Below are 19,286 nucleotides of genomic sequence, written 5' to 3'. Positions count from 1 at the left end.
CGGTAAGCATTTGTGGTGCACACTCTGCAGAAACATTGCTGGTCATCCGTGGGGGGTCATGTTAACGGAACGGCATTAACGGCTGTCTCTCTCCGGTGGCAATCGCTACCATATTTATTTATAGTCTATCGAGATCGCTTGCATGCTTCAGCGGTCAATTGCAGCAATTGGTTACCAACCGTTTGCACGTGTTAGAACGAAGGCCCCATCGAAGAACAGAGCCACGGAAAGAAGGCAGGGATGAGGCCGGGGCCGATGGTTACCCTTTTCAACAACCCTTTTGCCTTTTCCCGTTCTATCTCTCCCGCTCTATATATCTCTGCGGCTGCCACATACGAAGCCAGACCCCTTGGACTGTAGTGTCAGATGTTTAACAATACGGTTAATTGTAGAACAATTATCCGGTACCAGCTGTCAGCTTGTACCGTAAGTCGGCGACTGCCGATTACAGAAGTGGTGCTCGGTTCTGTATCCGGTTGGGTTGAGGTCTTTGCTTACAGCAGTTTTACCAAAAACGCATAACTAACTCTGTTAAATTAGAATGGGCTTCTGAAACGTTCCGGTCCGTCTATCAGTCGTGGACACGCGACGGTAGGCACAGTTTTGCATGCGTTGGCAAGTTTAAGCATTTGCGCAAAATGTTTTCGCTCTGCAGGAGATGTCCATTGTTCGTTGAGTAACCCTCATCATAAATCTCACATTGACTAGCGTTCAGGCGCTGTTTGCTCCAGCTGACTCCAGAGGGTGTGTAGAACCGGGCAGGGCAAACATATTAGGTTAACACGATGCTACCCTGTACCATCTGGGGAAGCTACAAACGAATGGAAAGGTGACGACGTCGAACTCCGGGCCCGGGTATACTGCTGAGTCAAGAACCTGAGTGCACCACCAGCTACGACGATTGCCGCATTCCTCCGAAGCTCTTGGTGGCGAGGCAGAAACGTCCGTCAGGTCGTAAAGCCCAGCCCTGGTCCCTGGCAGCATCAAATAGAAATTACATAATGTGTGTGTGGTTGTGGGGCACACCGTGTCGAAGACCATCCCTTGGGCAAAAGAGAGCAACGAGAACTGCGTTTCGTGGCAACAACACCAAGTTCTGATTATGATTTTCTTTTGAAATAGCACAAGTTCAAATCGGAAATAAAACGGACGGGAACAAATGATCAAAGAATTAAATTCCAGATAGATGCAAGACTGACTGGAAGTTAAAGTCATAAAAGAATGGAGGTAAATTAGTCACTGAGGATGATAAAAGGAGGTAGAACATCTGTTCCTCTTTCTAAAACCAAATTAAAAGGAGAACGCACAAACAATATCAATTGTAAAATAGCAATTCACGTGTCGGTAGCTCGTTATTTTTAAGGAAATCAAAACAAAATTGATAAAAAAAATCTTTATTCCAATCACCCACGTGGACTGGCCAAAACTCATGCCGATAATATCGTCCTGGATACCGCTGTGGCATTGAATCTTACCCAATGTGCCACTGAGCTCCAAGCAATTTATTTGTAATTTGAAAATGTTTGAAAATTTTTGAATGTTGCATTACGCATGAACTCTCTTCTGAAATGTGTTGAAATGTGAATCTTTCACGTTTTTACCGCATTGATTGGACAACGATAAACCAACAAAACGTTGTCTGAATGAAGACATCACCATAGAAAGCTAATGGCAATCTCCTTTTTGGCGTTTGGCATCACATTACAGCTTCATGGAATCTGGCCAATCCGTCTCGTGGGATGTTTAATGTTATCATCTAGACAAAATCTTGCACTAGAATACCCAAAATCGCTTAATCAGACTCTTGATTCCAATATGCTGGACCATATGGCACCCAAATGACCTTGGCAAAGGCCACTAAGAAATTTAAACAGAAAACTTCGTATTGCGCACCATCAGTCCTTAGAGAATACATCAGCCTTGGCCTTGAAAAGGGATGTGTGGAGAATTAATCATCTCTTCTGTTCCAGACTTCTATAGGAAATAGATAAATTAGGGACCTCTAAAAGGGCAATTGTTTAGTGATACTAGGGGTGTAAAAATTGATTGAAAGCAAACAGTTTTCTACGAGTGCTACTAACCATCCAAGAGGCTTCTCGCCAAGGAGCTTGATTCATTCAACGATTATTTGAAGCAATTGATTTGCTATCGATTTTTTGTTTACGAATTTCTGTCAATTTTAAGTAAGTATCTGCCATAAAATGCGTAAAGAAATGGCCGTCGTGAGCACAGTTCGCCCTTCGTCGGCAGTTAACATGCCAACCATCCAGACATCGATCATTGGCATCCAAGAACGGTATGCGGTGGGTCAGCCCGAGAACCGAGATTCACTCGTGCTGTTGGCTGGTGATACTTCGGCAGCCGCGAATCTGCACGCACGGGGCGAAATACATTGCGCAAAACGGTAATGATGTTCATCCGGTCGAAACGCTGCTGCTATCGTCTGACCGTTCATCCGTGCGGAACGAAAGGTTGGCAGATGCAACCGTACGGAGAGACGGAGGTGGCATGCCAATGTGCTGATGGAGCCCATCAGCTGGCGGACCTGGTCTGCTCTGGCTCGAGATCCCCGCGACGAAATTGGCTGGCGGCCGCTCTCGTGGTGGTCTCTTTGTGTTCATGACTTCACATCCGGTCCCATCACTGCTCTCTGGTCGGTCGCCAGTGACCCGGTGACCTTCCGGCGTGACTCGCCAACCCAAGTACCTCGTTGGTCCGGGCCAGTAGTTTCGCGGGGTGTTTCGGTTCACGGTTTCGTCTTCTTGGTATGTTTTTCGGTCGCAACAGATGCGCCTAAGTGGAGTGAGAAGTATTGGCGCGACAGTCTCCATCCATCTTCGGCATCATTTTGGTTCTTCGCGTTCCTTTCTGCTAATAGCCCGCAATCACTCTCTATCTCGCTCTCGCTCTCTTTCTATCTTTCTCTCTACTCCGGGCTGATGCTGATGGTTCTGCGGAGTGCCGTCTAAAAGACTGGCGTGGTAAATCAGTAATCGCTGTTGACTGACTCATTTGCTAATAAACGGTTTGCGATGGGTGGGGCCGGCGTTATCTGTTGAAAAGCAGCGTCGTACTCGTGCCTTGGCCCATGGGCCGAGAGCCAATGAGATTTGGAAGCTGTGAGTAACCCCAGCGATTGAATGTTAAACATTGTTTTGATATGGGAAATGCGGGTTATTCCATTTGATCAAGGTATAACAGGTTTTACGTTTCAACCTACATAATGACGCTGTTCGCTGAAACTAGATAAGGTCACTCTGAAACCGTGCGTTTGATGTGTCTGAAATGTAGCTTCAAACAAACGTATTCTGAAGGACAGAGAGACGTGATTCCAAACATGGAGAGCATTTGGCTTGTTGTAAAACGCATAAAGAACTCATTAGCATGCACTAAACTCTAATTTTCTAGGTGCTACAAGGCTAGCAGAGCTGCATCGTTACAGTATCGATGAACGGTTGGTTGTTGTTGGTGCGGATAATGTTGAATTGTTCAGCATATATTGGTCCTACATTCTCGCAGAATAGGCGATTGTCTTTCTGTGGCGTATTTAATTTGGATTAATTCATTATTGAGTTTATGTGCTAATAAACTTATAGATAATTGATTAGCAAATAACATTTTTTGAGACGCTCCATCATCCATAAAAGTAGAAATATTTTCTTTTATATTTTCCAAAATATTATTCTCTTCCTAGAAATTAATTCTACATCCAAGTAATTCTACTTGTTCACCGCCGGCGGTCTGAAGAGAAAAGCGACCCTTCAGACGATGGGTACGCTTGTCTGCTTTCAGTAGATTTAACAGCTGTTCAAGTGCAAATCATGTTGAAATAAGACCGGTACTTGAGTAGATTGCTACTGCAACGCACTTCAGACTGCTGCTCCCCTTGGAGATGAGGAGTGCAGATAACACTGACGCTTCGCCTCGAGCTTGCATACTGCTTATGATTAGCTTTCGGAATTGAGGCACGTCATTGCAAGAGCTGGTTCTATATTCTAAATCTATTTTTCATTGAATTTCATCACTACTGTATTTACGATGAAAATCAACTTGTGCTCCTTAGCCGGGAGTAACCTGTACCTTGAACCATGATCTCGTTATCACGAAATGGTGTCTTCTGTTTGGTGACGGAGCGCGATTTAATAATGTAAATTTTATACCTCATATCTATGCAAAATGGAGCATAACGGAAGTTAACTTAATTTAAGGATTATCTTTTTGAAAATTTCCGCATGATTTTTTTTAACATATATATTTGCATGTTTACTTATTGCTGCAGCAGACGTTAATTCTTCCTCTTTTACGCAAGAACTCGAAATGAATGTCGATACCGTCGCTCCATGTCAATCTACACCTCTTGCAGTTTTTCTGATAGCCTTTGAGCAATTTTACGTATACTTATTAGATAATCGTAATCTTCTAAACACCTTCTTTATTCAGCCATCACATAAAACCTGAACGTTTTGTTTTCCCTATCGTTACTACGATTGAATCCAGTGTGAGATTCGATATGATATAAAACACATTGGCAACAGCCTAAAAATGTGTTGAAATTTTTCGTTTTACCATTTTGTGTCGAGCGAATGAGCTTTGTTTTTGGATCAAATGCCTACTCGGTTATCAACCGGTTTGAAATCGCTTATTCATGAGTCACCGGTAAGCTGGTTCCATGTTGTAGGGATGTTTAGCGTGGATCTTCAACCAGTAGGACCTGTTGGATCCCGATACCGATCTGTTGTGGAAAGGTTAACTACCTCGAGGAAACAAGAACTGCACTCGACGTGGGGCCAAATTAGGAATCAGTATCAGTTTACATCAAAGTCTGCAGCGATGGTCCGGTGGTAGCAACGATTGATCAATACTGTTTGTCAATATCAAGTTTTTTTTCTAGAATTTCCGGATATATGTTTACTATTATTTGTATAGACAGTATTGTCCAACTGTACTTTATTACACTTTGTTATTAGGTAGCTAATGTCAAATGTTAGGAATAAAATAAATTAACTCCAAATAGTGGCACAATATCTAGTGATGTAATTAAAAGTTCATTGATCTCAATCCTAGGCGCGTTGGTTGTAGAAGCTGGGGTTGGATGGAATTTAATTCTTAATATTTATTCAACCTAGCACGTCGCCGCAACCTCAACTCGCCACAAATCTTATACAAAATGTAATAAAATCTACGCTCGGCCTGTAAGAATTTCAAACCATCGAGTGAACGACGCTTTTGGGACGGCGTGGGTGAACGACTCGGAAACCCGGGAGAACACGCCGATTGCCGCCAGTTAGTTTCTAGCCTTCCCTGGTGCAAATAGCACACAATCGCAGGAATGCCGCAGTAGAATGCCTGTGGCGTTTCCCGTCGCGCCACTCGTTATGCGCGTGACCGGCTTCAATATATAGTGCGCACACTGCGTGGCCTGGCCGCGGATGATCTCTCCGCTTTGCCACAAAACGAGTTAGCTTCCTCGTACCATCGTAACGCCGCCTAATGTTGGCACGCACCACGCACGTTTCGATTTGCGTACGGCCGAGGGTGTACGAGCTGAGGAATTAATTAACGGGATTATACAGAACGGTTCTTGGGAAGAATCCGTCGCCCGTGCTCAAGCAATAAGGTCGGGCAGCAAACACACATGCATGTGCGCCAGTGTTGGATATTGTTGGATTGAAAGTTATGCCACTAAACTAGATGGTATCTAGCAGAGGCTCATCATCATTACAACCACCTGGATTGGACATAGGTTAACTACGGGCGGCAAGAGACATAACCTGGACGTTTGCTTTCTGAGAGAAAATGGAAAAATCTTCGCTGAATACTATGGTGTTCTCACTGGGTGGAATAAGGACAGGAACTGTGATGCATGATTGCGAGATATTTCGCGTTTTTCCAGAGTCTCATTCTCACAACTCGCACACAATTCGGTACTTTGGCATCGAATTTATGTAAGCCAGTGTTTTAATTCCATTTTTTGGACGCTGCTAAAATATTCAAAAAAAAAAATTAGCATAATCACCGCTCTCGCACTGCAGCAAATTCTTTAATGAAATTCCGGGCGGAATGTCTCTTTTGATAACAAATCGTCATGAAGCTCATCACGTGTACCCAGACCCAGAATGAATGCAATTGGCTGGGATATGCTGGTTATGCTACGGGAGTTCAATGACCCTTTGGCATCGCTAACGCTTCATGGCCAAAAACGCTCATCCGCAAACACATCCGACCGTTTCCACCGTCATCCCATCCTCCCAACTGCCCATCTGTCTCTGTCAAAGACAAAGCGATATTAAGCGGAACGGAGCGTGCACCTTTTTTTCCCCTGACACATTGAAAGGTTGAAATGCTATGCGGAACGGGTTGGCCGTTCGCGCAACATAACCACACCTCCACCTGTCAGCAGCTGGTCTGCCGTTGCTCCATGGTGGTGATGGTGGTGGACCCTCCTGCCGACTATCTAGAGCTTCCTGACTTCCGTACTTTTCTTTAGCCGCTTTTGTCAAAGAAGTTAACGGCTACGGCAGAATCCCAGACGACACGTTGAATGGTGGAAAGAGCAAGAGGCGCATAACGACGGAGCGGAAAAGAACCCAGCTCGCACTAGCTCGCCCGCGGTGGCCGTTTATTTGTTTTCTACGCTCTGGGGATGCAGCGAACTAGCCAGAGTAATGACGAGTTTCACACCGGAGTGGAAGGGGTGTCTTCAATGGTTAAGCCGATTCTAGTGGATAAGCTGTGCTCGGGACAGAAATGAGACGGCATTCTTCTTTGAGAGGGATGGCTGGATGTCGGCAGAACTTGGCAAGTAATAAAAAGGCATTTGAACAAGTTCTAAAAACGTCTAGAGCTACAAAACTATGCTAAAAAGCTAACTGGCTATTTGTTAGAAAAAAAAGGTTAGCGAGATCCGACCTCTGGGATGGGTCGACCATACCGTAGATGAACTGGAAGTGTTTAATTAAGATCGTTTGTTCGATGAGGACAACAGGAGTATCACTGCTTTTACCGACAATCAACGTCGTCCGTCTGTTGGAATGGCCAGATAAGAGAGCCAGAAACTTCCTTGAAATGTTGGCGGCCCTCAGCTCTTTTGTTAAGACGCATACGGCATATGAAACTAGAAATGTACTTGACAGGGCAATGCTGCTCCTAAATGATGTGGCCAATAAGTGGAAGCATCCGATCTCCAGATGGCGGAACGCCACTCACCTCTCCGCCTCATGGTTTTCCCCACCATTCCCTAGAATGAGCCACGAGATCGACCTAATTCCGAACCACGCCAAAGACAGACAGTGTTTCCATAAATAAGCATATCTTGTGCGCGCGTTACTTCACGGTAGACTAGGGAAGCATTCTTCGTCTCTTCCGCCCGTGTTTACACAAAGTGCAGGAAAAGAAGTGCGCCTCCACCAACCAGAATACCAGATACTGTGTTTCTATGTGTACGCGTGTGTGTGCGCACTCGCGCGCCTTGTAGCGATTGTTTACAGATGGGGTGGAAAATGTGAGTTTTCCCGCTTTTCCTGTCCCATCTGCCAGGCTGGATGGACACGGTGTGTTCTGAATGCAACTAGTGGTGGTGGTGCTACTGCTGGTGGATGGTATGAGCTCGTTTTTACTACTTTTCCAAGTTGACGAGTCCGTTTTCCGGCTGGGGGTTTTTCTCATCCCAAAATGACCCACTTTTGTTGCATTCTCGCGATATAAAGAGAGATGTGTGTGTGTGTGCATGTATGTGTGTTGGAATGGCGAGGGTGGTTTGACCGCTGAACGAAACAGTTAACAGTAAAGCATACTTAAGTTCCTCTTCTATTTGCCGGCCCCATCACGATGGCCATTCAACATCGAGAAGCCTTTTAAAGCATTTAATTAGTTGTGCAGAACTACTGCAGTAGTGCTAGGTGGGAGGCTCTACTGGAGCCATTAGGTCCATGCCGGACACTTTATTCTCTGTGCCTGTGTGTGGAACAGGAAATGTGATTCCATGGCGGAGTCGCACGCATGGAAGGCGCTACCATGAAAAGCCGAGGTAAGCGAAACGGGAAAGAACCTATGTAAATATGACCGATTATAGCTCGGAATGGCACACGTTTTAGGTTTCACTTCCAGCTTACCAGGTGTGCGTGCGTGTGTGGAGGAAAATCTTTTAAAATATTTTGCAAATTTTACTTCGTGTTTCCAGCAGATACTTTTTGTATCCCCCATAAATCACACAAATATACGATCATATCTTCTCGATCTGACAACGATTAAACTGAGGTATAACCCATATTATAGAAAGTACTGTATGACGTAACATGGATCACTGCAGATATTTGCAGTTAGGGAACAAAACAAGCAAATTCTATCATGAACTAGGTTTCTCATTGGTTAGCGAAAAGTGTTGTTCCATTTCGGTTTAGCATGAGTCCAGCTTGGCCTCCAAGATATGACGGAGTTTCCTTTGGAGAAGGTCACCTATAAAGTGCTGTCGAAACGCCCCAGTACATAATGAGCAATAACAAGATCCGCTCTAACGCGTATCTCGTTACACCCCTAGTATCTGCGGTCAGTTTTCAGTTTCTCTTTCAGTACCACTCGATGTTTCAGTTGGATTCGGTCACCCGGTTCCCGTCTTTCGATAAAAACACTTTCTCTCTCTCTTTCTCTCTCTCTCTCTCTCTCTCTCTCTCTCTCTCTCTCTCTCTCTCTCTCTCTCTCTCTTTCGTTCGCTGCTCACATCACCGCGGAATCACTTACTAGCCTAGCCGCCCGGAAAAGGACACGCAGGACGGCACAATAAATGGGCCGCAGAGCTTGGTGTTTCATCTTTTTGGGGACTTTCCCAGAGAAAATATAGCGAAAGTGGTCGAACGGAGTGGAGTTTTGAGAGTTTTGGGAATCTTGAAAAGAATTTAAAATCTATAGTTTTGTTTTATAATTAACTTTTAATGAAAACAAAACGCGCAGAACACGTGTTATCGATAAGAGATTAGATTCTTAACGATGTCTACGGTAAGGTACCTTAAAACGAACCGAAACCGAACGATATCGTCCAAAGGTAATCGATCGTTTCTAAGCGAACCTGGGAACCACCTGCTAGCTCTCGCTGCTGGTGCACGTCCTTCCTTGCCCTTTTGCCGGCACTAATTCGCTGCCGGACCGTGGATGTGAACCCCAGTACTCTCACCGTTTTGGGTAGTGCCAGGCAGCTGCCGGTAGTAAAATGTGTCAGCCATCCAGCCGAGAGCCACCAGCCGAAAAGGAGAGGGTTGGTCAGGGCTCGGTTCCCGATTTGCACGCACACGAACGAACGGGGTCGATGCGGTCGATAGCGTTCACGGTATGCCAATGGCAGTGAGTTGGTTGGGTTGGGTCAGCCAAGGTCACTGACGAGCGGTAACAGCATAATTTTATTGTTCTCTTCTCCACACCTTGTCCCTTTCTCTCCCTTCAAAGTTGGTGGATATATGCTGCTGCTGAAATGCATGAAAGTTGCGTGCCTGCAGAAATTACTGCAACTCAGCAGCAGTAGACGCAGCGCCACAAGTTCCAGGTGCACTGGATTCGTTCGTTGGAACGAACTGGAGGTTCGTTGTTTAGGGCATCGCGCACCCCCCCCGAGCGCGATCAGTTGGGGTGTGACGAGGCCAAGCCCAAGGGTTTTTTTGTTGTGGCAGCAGCATGTTACATACAATGCTGTATGTGTTTCCTAAAAATGGCTCTTATCACCAAATGGACCACCTTTCGTACAGGTTTTGACGTGTATCCGACACTAGTGAGCCTTTGCCTGCTCGTGGGGTGTGTTTTCCTGGGGCGCTTAACCAGTTGGAAAGCTATGTCCATCGCCGCTTCCTTAGCAGGCTGTACATAGCTTCATGCCTCGACTCTGACTTTGACCACGAAGACGAAGCTGCGTGACTTGACTGAATAGACGACACGCTTCGCCACGATTTTCGGACTTACGCGATACTTATGGGCCACTGGCTATCGATTTGTTTGCCCGCGTCCTGCTGTGGCCACTGGTTAACGGGTGCGTACGGGCCGACAGCGGTGTTCATCGAAAGCCATTTCATAACTATTTGTGGCACGTGGCCAAGCGAAAGTTCAGCACGCGCCACTAGTGATAGGATAGGCGATTTTTATGTTCTGATTCCGTGTGCGGCAACCCACTTTATCGTCTTATTGGCACACACGTCCGGGGTAGTCCATCGACGTGATATGGTCCTTATATGGCGGTATTAGGCGAGGGCTTTATGAGGATTTCTTCATTTGATTAACAGTGATGCCTGTACTGAGAGTAGAGCTTTGTGGATTTTCTTTCATCTTGAAATATTGCTATTTCTGTTAGTGACCGGTACAATGGACACACTTTCAGTGGAATTTTCACCAAATTCTAGGGGTTTCATATAATGTTGTTTAATTTAAATTCATAATTTATTTAATCACTTATGGGGGTTCTTTTTTCTTTCGCTTTAGGTACAATTCAACGAAAGACGCTCTCGTGCAGCAAGGACATTGGAATCTAACACTCAAGTACAACTGCTACGCTAAGCTCAACTGTGACCCAGTGTCCAATAGATAGAAGGAGCAAAGGGAGAAAGAAAAAGTACAAATGTCTACCATAATCCGTCACTGCGAATACCGTTCCCTCTGCTACTGCCGCCGTCTGTCGTTTCGCCCAGGAACTGTAGCATCGAGAGCATTGTAGTGAACTCTTTAGTGAACTCACACGATCGTCCGATCGCCCGAGATAAGACAGACAGGTTGTGGAGATTTGCTCTGGGCGATTGTGGCGAAGTTTAAAAAACACACACACAACCCAACCACTGCCCAACGTGCCCGGCCTACAAGTGATCCGATATCGTAAAAACGGCGACGACAGTGAAATATAATCTAGCCGAAGATGGTCCAAGAAACGAACCGAAAAAGTGATGGTGGAGCGATGACAGCGAGCGTGACACAGCGCGGAACGAATAATTCGGCCGGTGGACCGGTGCTAGTGCGACCGACATCACTGTTACCGCCCGAGAAAGAACCCGTCAACTTCCAGATCAATCTGATCGGTGCACCGCCGGAGGTAGAGCAGCTGATTGAGCATATCAAGGCAGTGGCCGAGCAGTTCCTATACCACTGGAAAACATTTCCAATCAGTAGGTGTCTCACCAAAATGCCCCCTTCCAATAGAGGCGAAAGTGTTGAACATCCTGATCTGCTTTCCGTATTCTAGATCTTCCAACACCCCTATCTACAAGCCCCGGTGGTGGTGTCGGTAATGGTGGCAATGCCGCGGGTCAAGGGACAACTCTGATGACCGCAACCGGTGGAGGAGGAGGAGGAGGAGGAAGCAATGTCAACCTACACAGTGCTGTCTCCATCGGTGGCAGTGTTGCCGGTAATCGGAAGTCACGCGCAATCAACTTGCGTGATCTGTTCATTGCACCGCCCTTCGACGAGCTGGACGCGGTCGCTGCAGATGGTACCGGTGAACCGCGGTTGCTTACTAGCGCACAGTTACGATCTTTGCGCGAGCGTGGGTTAGTATCAACGAGTATAGGCACTGGCTACACTTGCTGCCTTTTCTCGTTTCACGATTACCGCGTTATGCATTTTGTTTCATTTTCGTTCGTGCCGTGGTGGTTACGCATACTGTTCTACTACTTTCAATTGGAACGCGGTCTTCTAATGCTCCGAGCACATTCATTCTCCGTACCAAGAACGGCCCATTCTCGAATCAAACGCAACTAATGTTTCCAGCAATGCCTATAACAACCCACGTTTCTTGCTTGGTTAAGCTAGGTTCTCTCTGTTGGTTATGCTCATAGCTGGCCTTCTGGACAATTATTTTTTAAATTGGAACAACATTCTTCCCTCTTTTTCGTTCCGTTCTAGATGATTCGTTACGTTCCGAATCGTTACGTCTGTTTGGGATTTTTCTTATGTCTTTTTCGCTTTTCCTCCTTTCTTCTGCTCTTAACGTAAGCATTATTGGTTTCATTCGTTCATTTGGTGAATTTCTCTTTTGCCGTAATTTGTTTTATTTGGATTGAAAATGGGATTTACCGCTTTTCTTTAACACAATCATGGTTAGTTTTTAATTTAACATAATAATAGCTTTTTCTGTTTTTTTATCCTCGTTTTATTCTCTTTGGGTGATTGATATGCAAAATAATCGTTCCTGTTGAATTATTTCTCGAATGAATTTTTGAACGAATTTGAATTTTTGTTTTTTGTATTCACATCTACCAATATTTTCTCATCACAGCTGCTATAAATAACTATAGCACCCATTTCTAAATGAAACATTGTTTGCTATAACTTTTCATTTTACAATCATCACGAACATTCGCTTATTTCATCAAAGTCGTTTCACATTGTGCCCATCATTCTCTATCCACGATCCATCCTGTTTTCACATAAACAAAATGATGACAAAAACAACTGAATGTGTCGTAAATGTTTTCATTGAAAGCTTGCAAAAGGATAAATTTGGGAAACCGAAGAAATTGAATTTGGAACAATTGGAAACGATACGATTAACTGGGTAAATGCTGACGAATTACTTGTTTTACCATTTTAGCGTGATTGATTGTTGCGTCTTGTTTTAATCCCCCTACCGAAGTGTTTCTGAATATTTGTTTTGATACTTCCTCTTCAGATACCACCGAAATTCCACTCGTATAATGTGGACGGACGGGCCCTTTCATTACCATTCTTGTATTGATTCGTTTAGTCTTAGAGAAAGTGGTTTATCTGTTATCATTCGTTCAAATGCCCTCGATTCCCAGAGGGTAGGGTGTGCGGTTATGATAAACGATTTCATGGATGTATACCCCTTTGTGGATGTTGAATTCAATTTGTCGTATTTTTACGTTCTCCCTTTGTTCCTTTTGCACCTGGATTTGAATTGATGTTGCACCTTCGGAGTTCTTGAGTTAAAGTGTCTCCATTTGTAATTTTGTTGCTTGAATCCCGAATTAAAAACGAAACGCCAAACGAGAAGCGAATGTGAATATCATTGTACTGTAGAACATAATGTGGAAAATATGCTCCTGAGTAGTAACAGCGTCCATCGCCTTGGTTAACGTAGACTTAGTTAATGTCTCATATCGCAATCACATTGCAAGCATAACGTTGAATTATGTAGGAATTGTCGTGTTCATTTCCCAATTGAAACGAATTTCATGATTTATTCGCATGCGTTTGTGTGGCAGTGGAAAAGAAGATGATGATCATAACTTTAGCTAAATCTTCTGGTTTCTTCATCCATCATTGGCATCGAAATTTCAGTGAATTCGAAGTCCCGAGTCTGAATTTCCCTGGCCAGGTGCACCGCTGGCGTCTGTCGCAGTTCCTGCAAAAGGGATCCGAGCGTACGCGTGACTCGCTGCTCAGTGATTTGGCGCTGTCCGCTCGCTTCATCGTCATTACTGCCAAAGGGCGCCTGACTGGCCACTTTTTCTCTGTAGCACACGCGTTTCGTGCATTGCTGCAGGGTTTGATCAAGCTGGTCGACATGATCGTTGGTAGGTATTTAGTTATCAGTGGCACCACAAATGGTAGAGAATATTTACGTTTTTGTGTAATTCTTGCTTGCAGGTGTACCGTCGCTACTAGCGCAAAATTTAGATAATAAAATAAAAGAGGAACGTTGTCGATTCTTGGTAGCTGAATTAGTTTGTAGAGTGAGTATACGCTAGTACGAGATTTGTGATGTCGAGTAATGTGATGAGTAATTGTTCATGGTGTTTCGTTATGCTTCCTTCGTTAGAGCGAGTATGAAGACTGTCTCGATTCGTTGTGCGGTTATGTTCGCCATCAATTGCGCCGTGCGACGATGGAAAAGTTTGACGTTAATTGCAACCAAGCACAACCGATTCCGTATCTGTATGTGACTCCCAAGGGACAGGATATCGATCTGCGATTGTTCTCGAAGGACACGATGCGCCGTGCACTCCCAATACTGGTGGGCATCCTAGAGAAGGAAACCCGGGGTTGGTTCCTGCATTTTCGCGAGCGATTGATTACGGAACTGCGCGAACGGAAGATGTCGGACGCCGAAATCGAGGAGGAAGTGAACGATGCAGTGATGAAAGAGTATCTTCAACGCGTGTATACGTCCATCCTGTCTAACACCGATCTGATCGAACTGGGTGAAAACATTCCGCAGCTACTAGTACAACAGGCACAGTCCGTGGTGATAATGCACAAGTAAGTCTTCTCCGACACACTACTAGCTGTATAGCCGGATGCGCAAATGTTTAATTGTTACACGCTACCGAATTAAACTTTTCTTTGCAGAGCGGTAGATAAGATTCAGAAAGAGCTCAAGAAATCACGCGAAGAAATGGAGAAAACGTTGCAGGAACAGCATCCAGTGCTTTCGCGAGTGTTTCCGTGGCTAAGAGCTAAGCTAAACTCCGGTGAACAGACGAAGCTATCCAAGATTACCTGGGGTGCTCATGAGGAGGCACTACGTGCGGCCCAGAAGCACAATCTACACCAAACCGTGTACTTTCTCAATCGTGATCTAGCATTTATGAAAGAAGTAAGTGTCTGCGCATGGATTCCCGTAGTAGTCTCTCTGTCGCCGAAAGAACGTGCGTGCTAAACATGTTGTCCTTTTGCTTTCCAGCGTGAACCGGTGCTGCTGAAAGAGCTGAAAAATGCCAAAACCCCGACGCGCAACTTTCAATGGGCTTGTCGCATTTGGTCGCCGAAATCGTGGCTGATACGACGCAGCTTTCAGGGTCACTCGGAGGTGATACCGACCGTGATCTGCCAACAGGCTACATCGATCGTTACCCCCCGTTCCGACCCTAGCCAGCCAGTGTTTCTAGTGGAGAAGGAGCTGATTCGTTCGACCAGTACCCGTTGGCCAATGTGGCGTTTGCTGAACTTATTCCAGCGCACCTGGACCTGGACCTGGAACATAATGTTTTTGCTCGGTGTGATCGTACCATGGGGCAGCCCGCTTGGGCTTCGTGCACTGTTCTGCGTGAAACCGTTCATGGCTGATCTGGAACTGTCGCAGGTAAACGGAACGCTGTTCCCGCGTAAAACCAGCATCACACAGACGATGACGTCCCGGCTGGTGGAGTTATGGCGTCACATCTCTAAGGCACGAACACACTTTGAAACCGAACCGGACACTGGGTTCATCGGGAAGGGCATGACGCGGCATCTCAACCGGCTGTACAACTACTTCATAAAGGGCTTTCTCGGGTCGCTGGCGATACTGATTCTGTTCCCGTTGCTTTGCCTAGCGGTGAGTGCGTCCAGCATTGCCCTAGCCATTACTGCTCCACTCTGGATGCCATTCATCACGGTGATGCTCCACCTATACATGATGCTATTTTACGATCTCGATTGTCCCGACGAGAGCCGACGAAACCGCTACTGTATTCTGCTTGAAGCTGTTGGCTGGAACATAGCGATACAAGGGTTAGTACAGCCGCTGGCTGCACTAGCCGTTGCCTCGGTGCTCTGTCCGGCGATTGCGGTGCTCGTGTTTTTCGTCGGTATCGTACGATACTGGATGAGGCTGTTTTGGGATGCGGCGGCGTTTCATATGTTCATTAAAAAATGTGGCCGCGTACCGGCTAGCGACAGCTTTGCCGTACGTCGCATTGCCGGTCCGGGACTGGCATTGGATTATTACTTTTCGATCAAACCGGAGCAAGCGTTGGCTGCGTTTGAAGCGAAGATGGAACTTGACGAACTACAGGTAATGCTGGGGGGAGATATGTCTCTCTTTCTCCCTCGCTATCGCTCCATATCGCTGTCATTAATATACGTCTACGATTTACAGGCCTATCAGCACTCAATGGAAACGATCATCTGTCAACCACAGAAGGATTTTAGCCAGTTTGTGGAAGCTTGCTTCGGACCATTTTCGGCTCAGCTATCCAAATCCGTTGGACCCTATCGGCAGCTGGAACGTGAGGGTCAGGATTTGATGGCTTCGCTACACGAAAAGTTGGAGAAACGACGCCGTGATCTACAAACTGGTTTGACGACGGCCGTGAAGTCACGCATTAAACTCAACACGATGGAGCTGAAGATTGTAATACAACAGTCGGCGTACATGCTGGAAAAGTTTTACCCCTCGCACGTGATCGCTCGATTGTCGATCAGCGAGGAAGAGTTCTGGGACGCGAAGGGTCTTTCGGTTGGTGATTGGGCAGGGCTGGCTGGTATGCTGTATGCAGATATCTTCAGTCTTGACTTTCTGACGCCCCTTAGCGATACCGATACGCAGTTCAAGCTGGAACCGCACGCTCAACTCGATCTTTCACGATACACGGAGATGGTACAAAACACGAGCGACATTATGGGTATCAATGGGCCGGATCTGCTTGGTAATGTGTACGCACCACGCGGCAATATTCAAGTGCATTCACCATACCTTGAGGTGTCGGCCTTCAACCCGCGGTCCCGCGTTATGATAAATTCTCGGCGAGCGGAAAAGCGAAAGTAAGTTCTCAACTTGCAACTTGCCATAGCCAGCTCCGCTTGAGTATACTTATACCTAATGGTTCTGTCTTCCTATCTCTTTTATGTTAGTGATACATCCTCGTCCGGTTTAACCACGCCACGTGTACGAGCCCGCCGTTCACCCATTCCTTCACCTAAGCAGAAAACACAAAGCTGGAAACCGTGGAAGCGGAAACAGCAGCCGAAGCACGCGGCAGACAAAATGCTCATCCCGCTGCCGATTCCGCACCCGGTGCACATTGCCATATCAATCTACAATCGCGACTCGGATCAACCGATACCGATCGAGTCCGATTTATGCTGGGAAATATTGCGCTCGATCGAAGACTGCCAGGGGGACCAGGAGGCAATCGTGCGCTTCCGGGAACTAGGTGATCGAGTAGATGGTCATCATCACCATCACGGTCGCTCGGTCGGTCTCAGTGTGGACGGGTTGGCAGCCATCGATAGCAGTATCGATTCGCTCGATTCGCAAAACTCGTCCAACTCGGGCACCAAGGATAGTATGGATATGATGGCTGGAGCAACAGAAACACTACCGTGTACCAACCGTGAGGTGACGATTGTCATGCCCTCAACTATCCTGGGCGAAGGTGCAAACGATGGCAGCACAGATGGGGCGATGCATGGTGGTACCACTACCACAACAACAACGGCTACCATCGTAATGATGCCATCCAATAACGGTACCGGAAGCGTTACGACAACGGTCACTGCAACGGCCGCTAATGGTGCCACAACACCTTCGTCTGGTACGGCAGGCCCCACACACTTTCACTGGACGCTCCGGAACTGGGGCAATGGTGGTGGTGGCGGTTCGGGTCAGACAGCGTCCAATCGACGGCGCAACACTAGCTATACTTACAGCAGTACGACGACCAGCGGAGGTGCCGGGAACCTGAACAGTGGTAGCGCCACTAACTCAGCCAACGATAGTCAGCTGGATCAAATTCGAGTCGATTTGGCTAGCCCGGAAGATATTTCGCTCGATACCGACAGCTCGCGAGCTATGTTCACAGCCGCTTACGGGACAACGGTATGAACTATGCCTGCAGCAGTGCATGAAAGCCAGGGAAACAGTCTGGATAAACGATAATACTTACTTTCATATTACCAACTCACCGTGTACACACTCAGCACGTACTTTCAACGATAGTTTGTTTCCGCACCTTCCCTTCATCCAGTGATTGTTTGGGATCGTACCTATTGGAGAGAATGCCTGACAGACCATCCATTGGCACCATTAGTTTCGGTTTGTTCCGTTCACAGTCACACGCTCGATTGAACTCTTATATTACATATATAAATTGTCTAGTCCAATTCGTTTTACGTTGTATTACGACGTCCTGTTGGGTAGTGATAGGTGATCGTTTCGTTTAATCCATTTTTAATTTTTTTACATAATTTTATGATGTTTCCCTGAAGAGTCTCGCACATCAAGCAGCTCTTGTCTTCGCGCAAATTAAAGCCTTTTAACCTTCATGTTGTCAAAAGTGGGATGTAGTAAGATAACGCGAGTTAGTCCCGTAGTAATCTTAAACTTAACCGAAACATCTCAAGTACCATTTAGCCATTGAATTGATGGTGGGATTATGGAACGAAATGCGCAGAATATGTGATGCAGTTAGACTGCTATCATAACGGTATGGTTATAACATCCCCGCGATACGCGCTGTTCTCTGAGATCATCGCGTATACAGGTTGCGAAACCACGCTGACGGGGCTGTTATAGGGAGAAGAGGAGTAAGGCTTCAAGAGATGCTACGTTTCATGAGTTTTTGGTTCGCTCTCTGCTAGTATATATATATGTAGGCAGTCTCTCTATCACTTTATCGCATACCGTTCTAGAGCGATGCGTACATACCACTTTAACATATTAACTACTTACGTAGCGTGTCAGCTGACGGTAGCGTGTATAACTAGACTACGGATAAAAGAGTAGAGTTTTCTATATATTCATTCAGAAATCTGAATCAAGCGGTACCAAAATAATAATATTGCAAAAGTATCTTCCTCTGCCCCCAGGCTGGAGGAGAGAGATGCATAGTTAATTAAGCGAAGCTCACATCGACAGCTAGCAACGTACGTAGGTAGGTTTGCTGCTACATTCTTAACATGTTCTGCATTTATTCTAAGTCTTAGGACGCACGTCAATCACCTAAGTTTGCTCTCCACCGGATATCTTTCGTTTTAAAGAGCGTCTTGTGCCACCCAACAATGTCTGCCCTATACAGCACTGCAGAATGTGTGGTCTGTTGTCTAACGGGCCCAATGCTGTGTTGTATCGGGCAAACGTATTATATATAGCAAGCCACCACTCGTAGCACAATAACGGTTATATCTGATCAATATCAATCAGATCCCCAGTGGTCTTTATTCACAAATCCTTTCTATAAACAAACAAATGTAATGTACGTTGTCGCAAACAAGCTAGCGGATGATAGCACAGTACAAATTTTTACGCAGCTCTCAATTTAGTTGAAAATTACCTTCTTATCGTACACGCTTTAACGTCTCCATAATAATCTCTCTGTCTATTCCTAAGTTTTCTATTCCATATGTTGTGATATTTTGTCAACTCTCAGATTCACTGGCCTCGGAATGGCCTTTCGAATACACTCCGCCCATTCCTTCAAGGACGTTTTTTTTTCGTTTATCAAATATAATGGAAATAATTTTCCAATAATTGCTTTTGTTTAAAAAAATTACACTCACTTTCGTTTCCGAGCTTGTCATCCGGATAACGTTTCCATCTCGTTCACCATGCATATTATACACCGTTGCTACATATTCCTGTCGATTTTTCAGTCATT

At 45.8% G+C, this 19,286-nt stretch overlaps 1 protein-coding gene across 5 annotated transcripts in view; it reads left to right on the top strand.

Moving 5' to 3' along the window:
- The window catches only part of LOC125947892 (uncharacterized), a 20,040-nt gene extending 2,471 nt beyond the window's left edge, over positions 1 to 17,569 (top strand). For 2 of the 5 annotated variants that reach the window (XM_049673387.1, XM_049673386.1), the window contains exons 2-9: positions 10,456 to 11,129; positions 11,207 to 11,513; positions 13,267 to 13,502; positions 13,576 to 13,661; positions 13,748 to 14,187; positions 14,278 to 14,524; positions 14,612 to 16,452; positions 16,543 to 17,569. In XM_049673387.1, coding sequence (XP_049529344.1) covers positions 10,883 to 11,129; positions 11,207 to 11,513; positions 13,267 to 13,502; positions 13,576 to 13,661; positions 13,748 to 14,187; positions 14,278 to 14,524; positions 14,612 to 16,452; positions 16,543 to 17,515 — 4,377 coding nt within the window. In that variant the 5' untranslated portion in view covers positions 10,456 to 10,882 and the 3' untranslated portion in view covers positions 17,516 to 17,569. Of the gene's footprint in view, positions 3 to 10,455; positions 11,130 to 11,206; positions 11,514 to 12,448; positions 12,521 to 13,266; positions 13,503 to 13,575; positions 13,662 to 13,747; positions 14,188 to 14,277; positions 14,525 to 14,611; positions 16,453 to 16,542 lie in introns of all 5 variants that reach the window. The other 3 variants (XM_049673390.1, XM_049673389.1, XM_049673388.1) reach the window with 3 other exon arrangements.
- The last annotated feature ends 1,717 nt before the right edge of the window (positions 17,570 to 19,286 follow it).

Source organism: Anopheles darlingi, chromosome 2 (genome assembly GCF_943734745.1).
Source record: "Anopheles darlingi chromosome 2, idAnoDarlMG_H_01, whole genome shotgun sequence".
NCBI classification, from domain to species: Eukaryota; Metazoa; Arthropoda; class Insecta; order Diptera; family Culicidae; genus Anopheles; species Anopheles darlingi.
The sequence above is the reverse complement of the archived record's forward strand: the minus strand, read 5'-3'. Positions and strand labels throughout refer to the sequence as shown.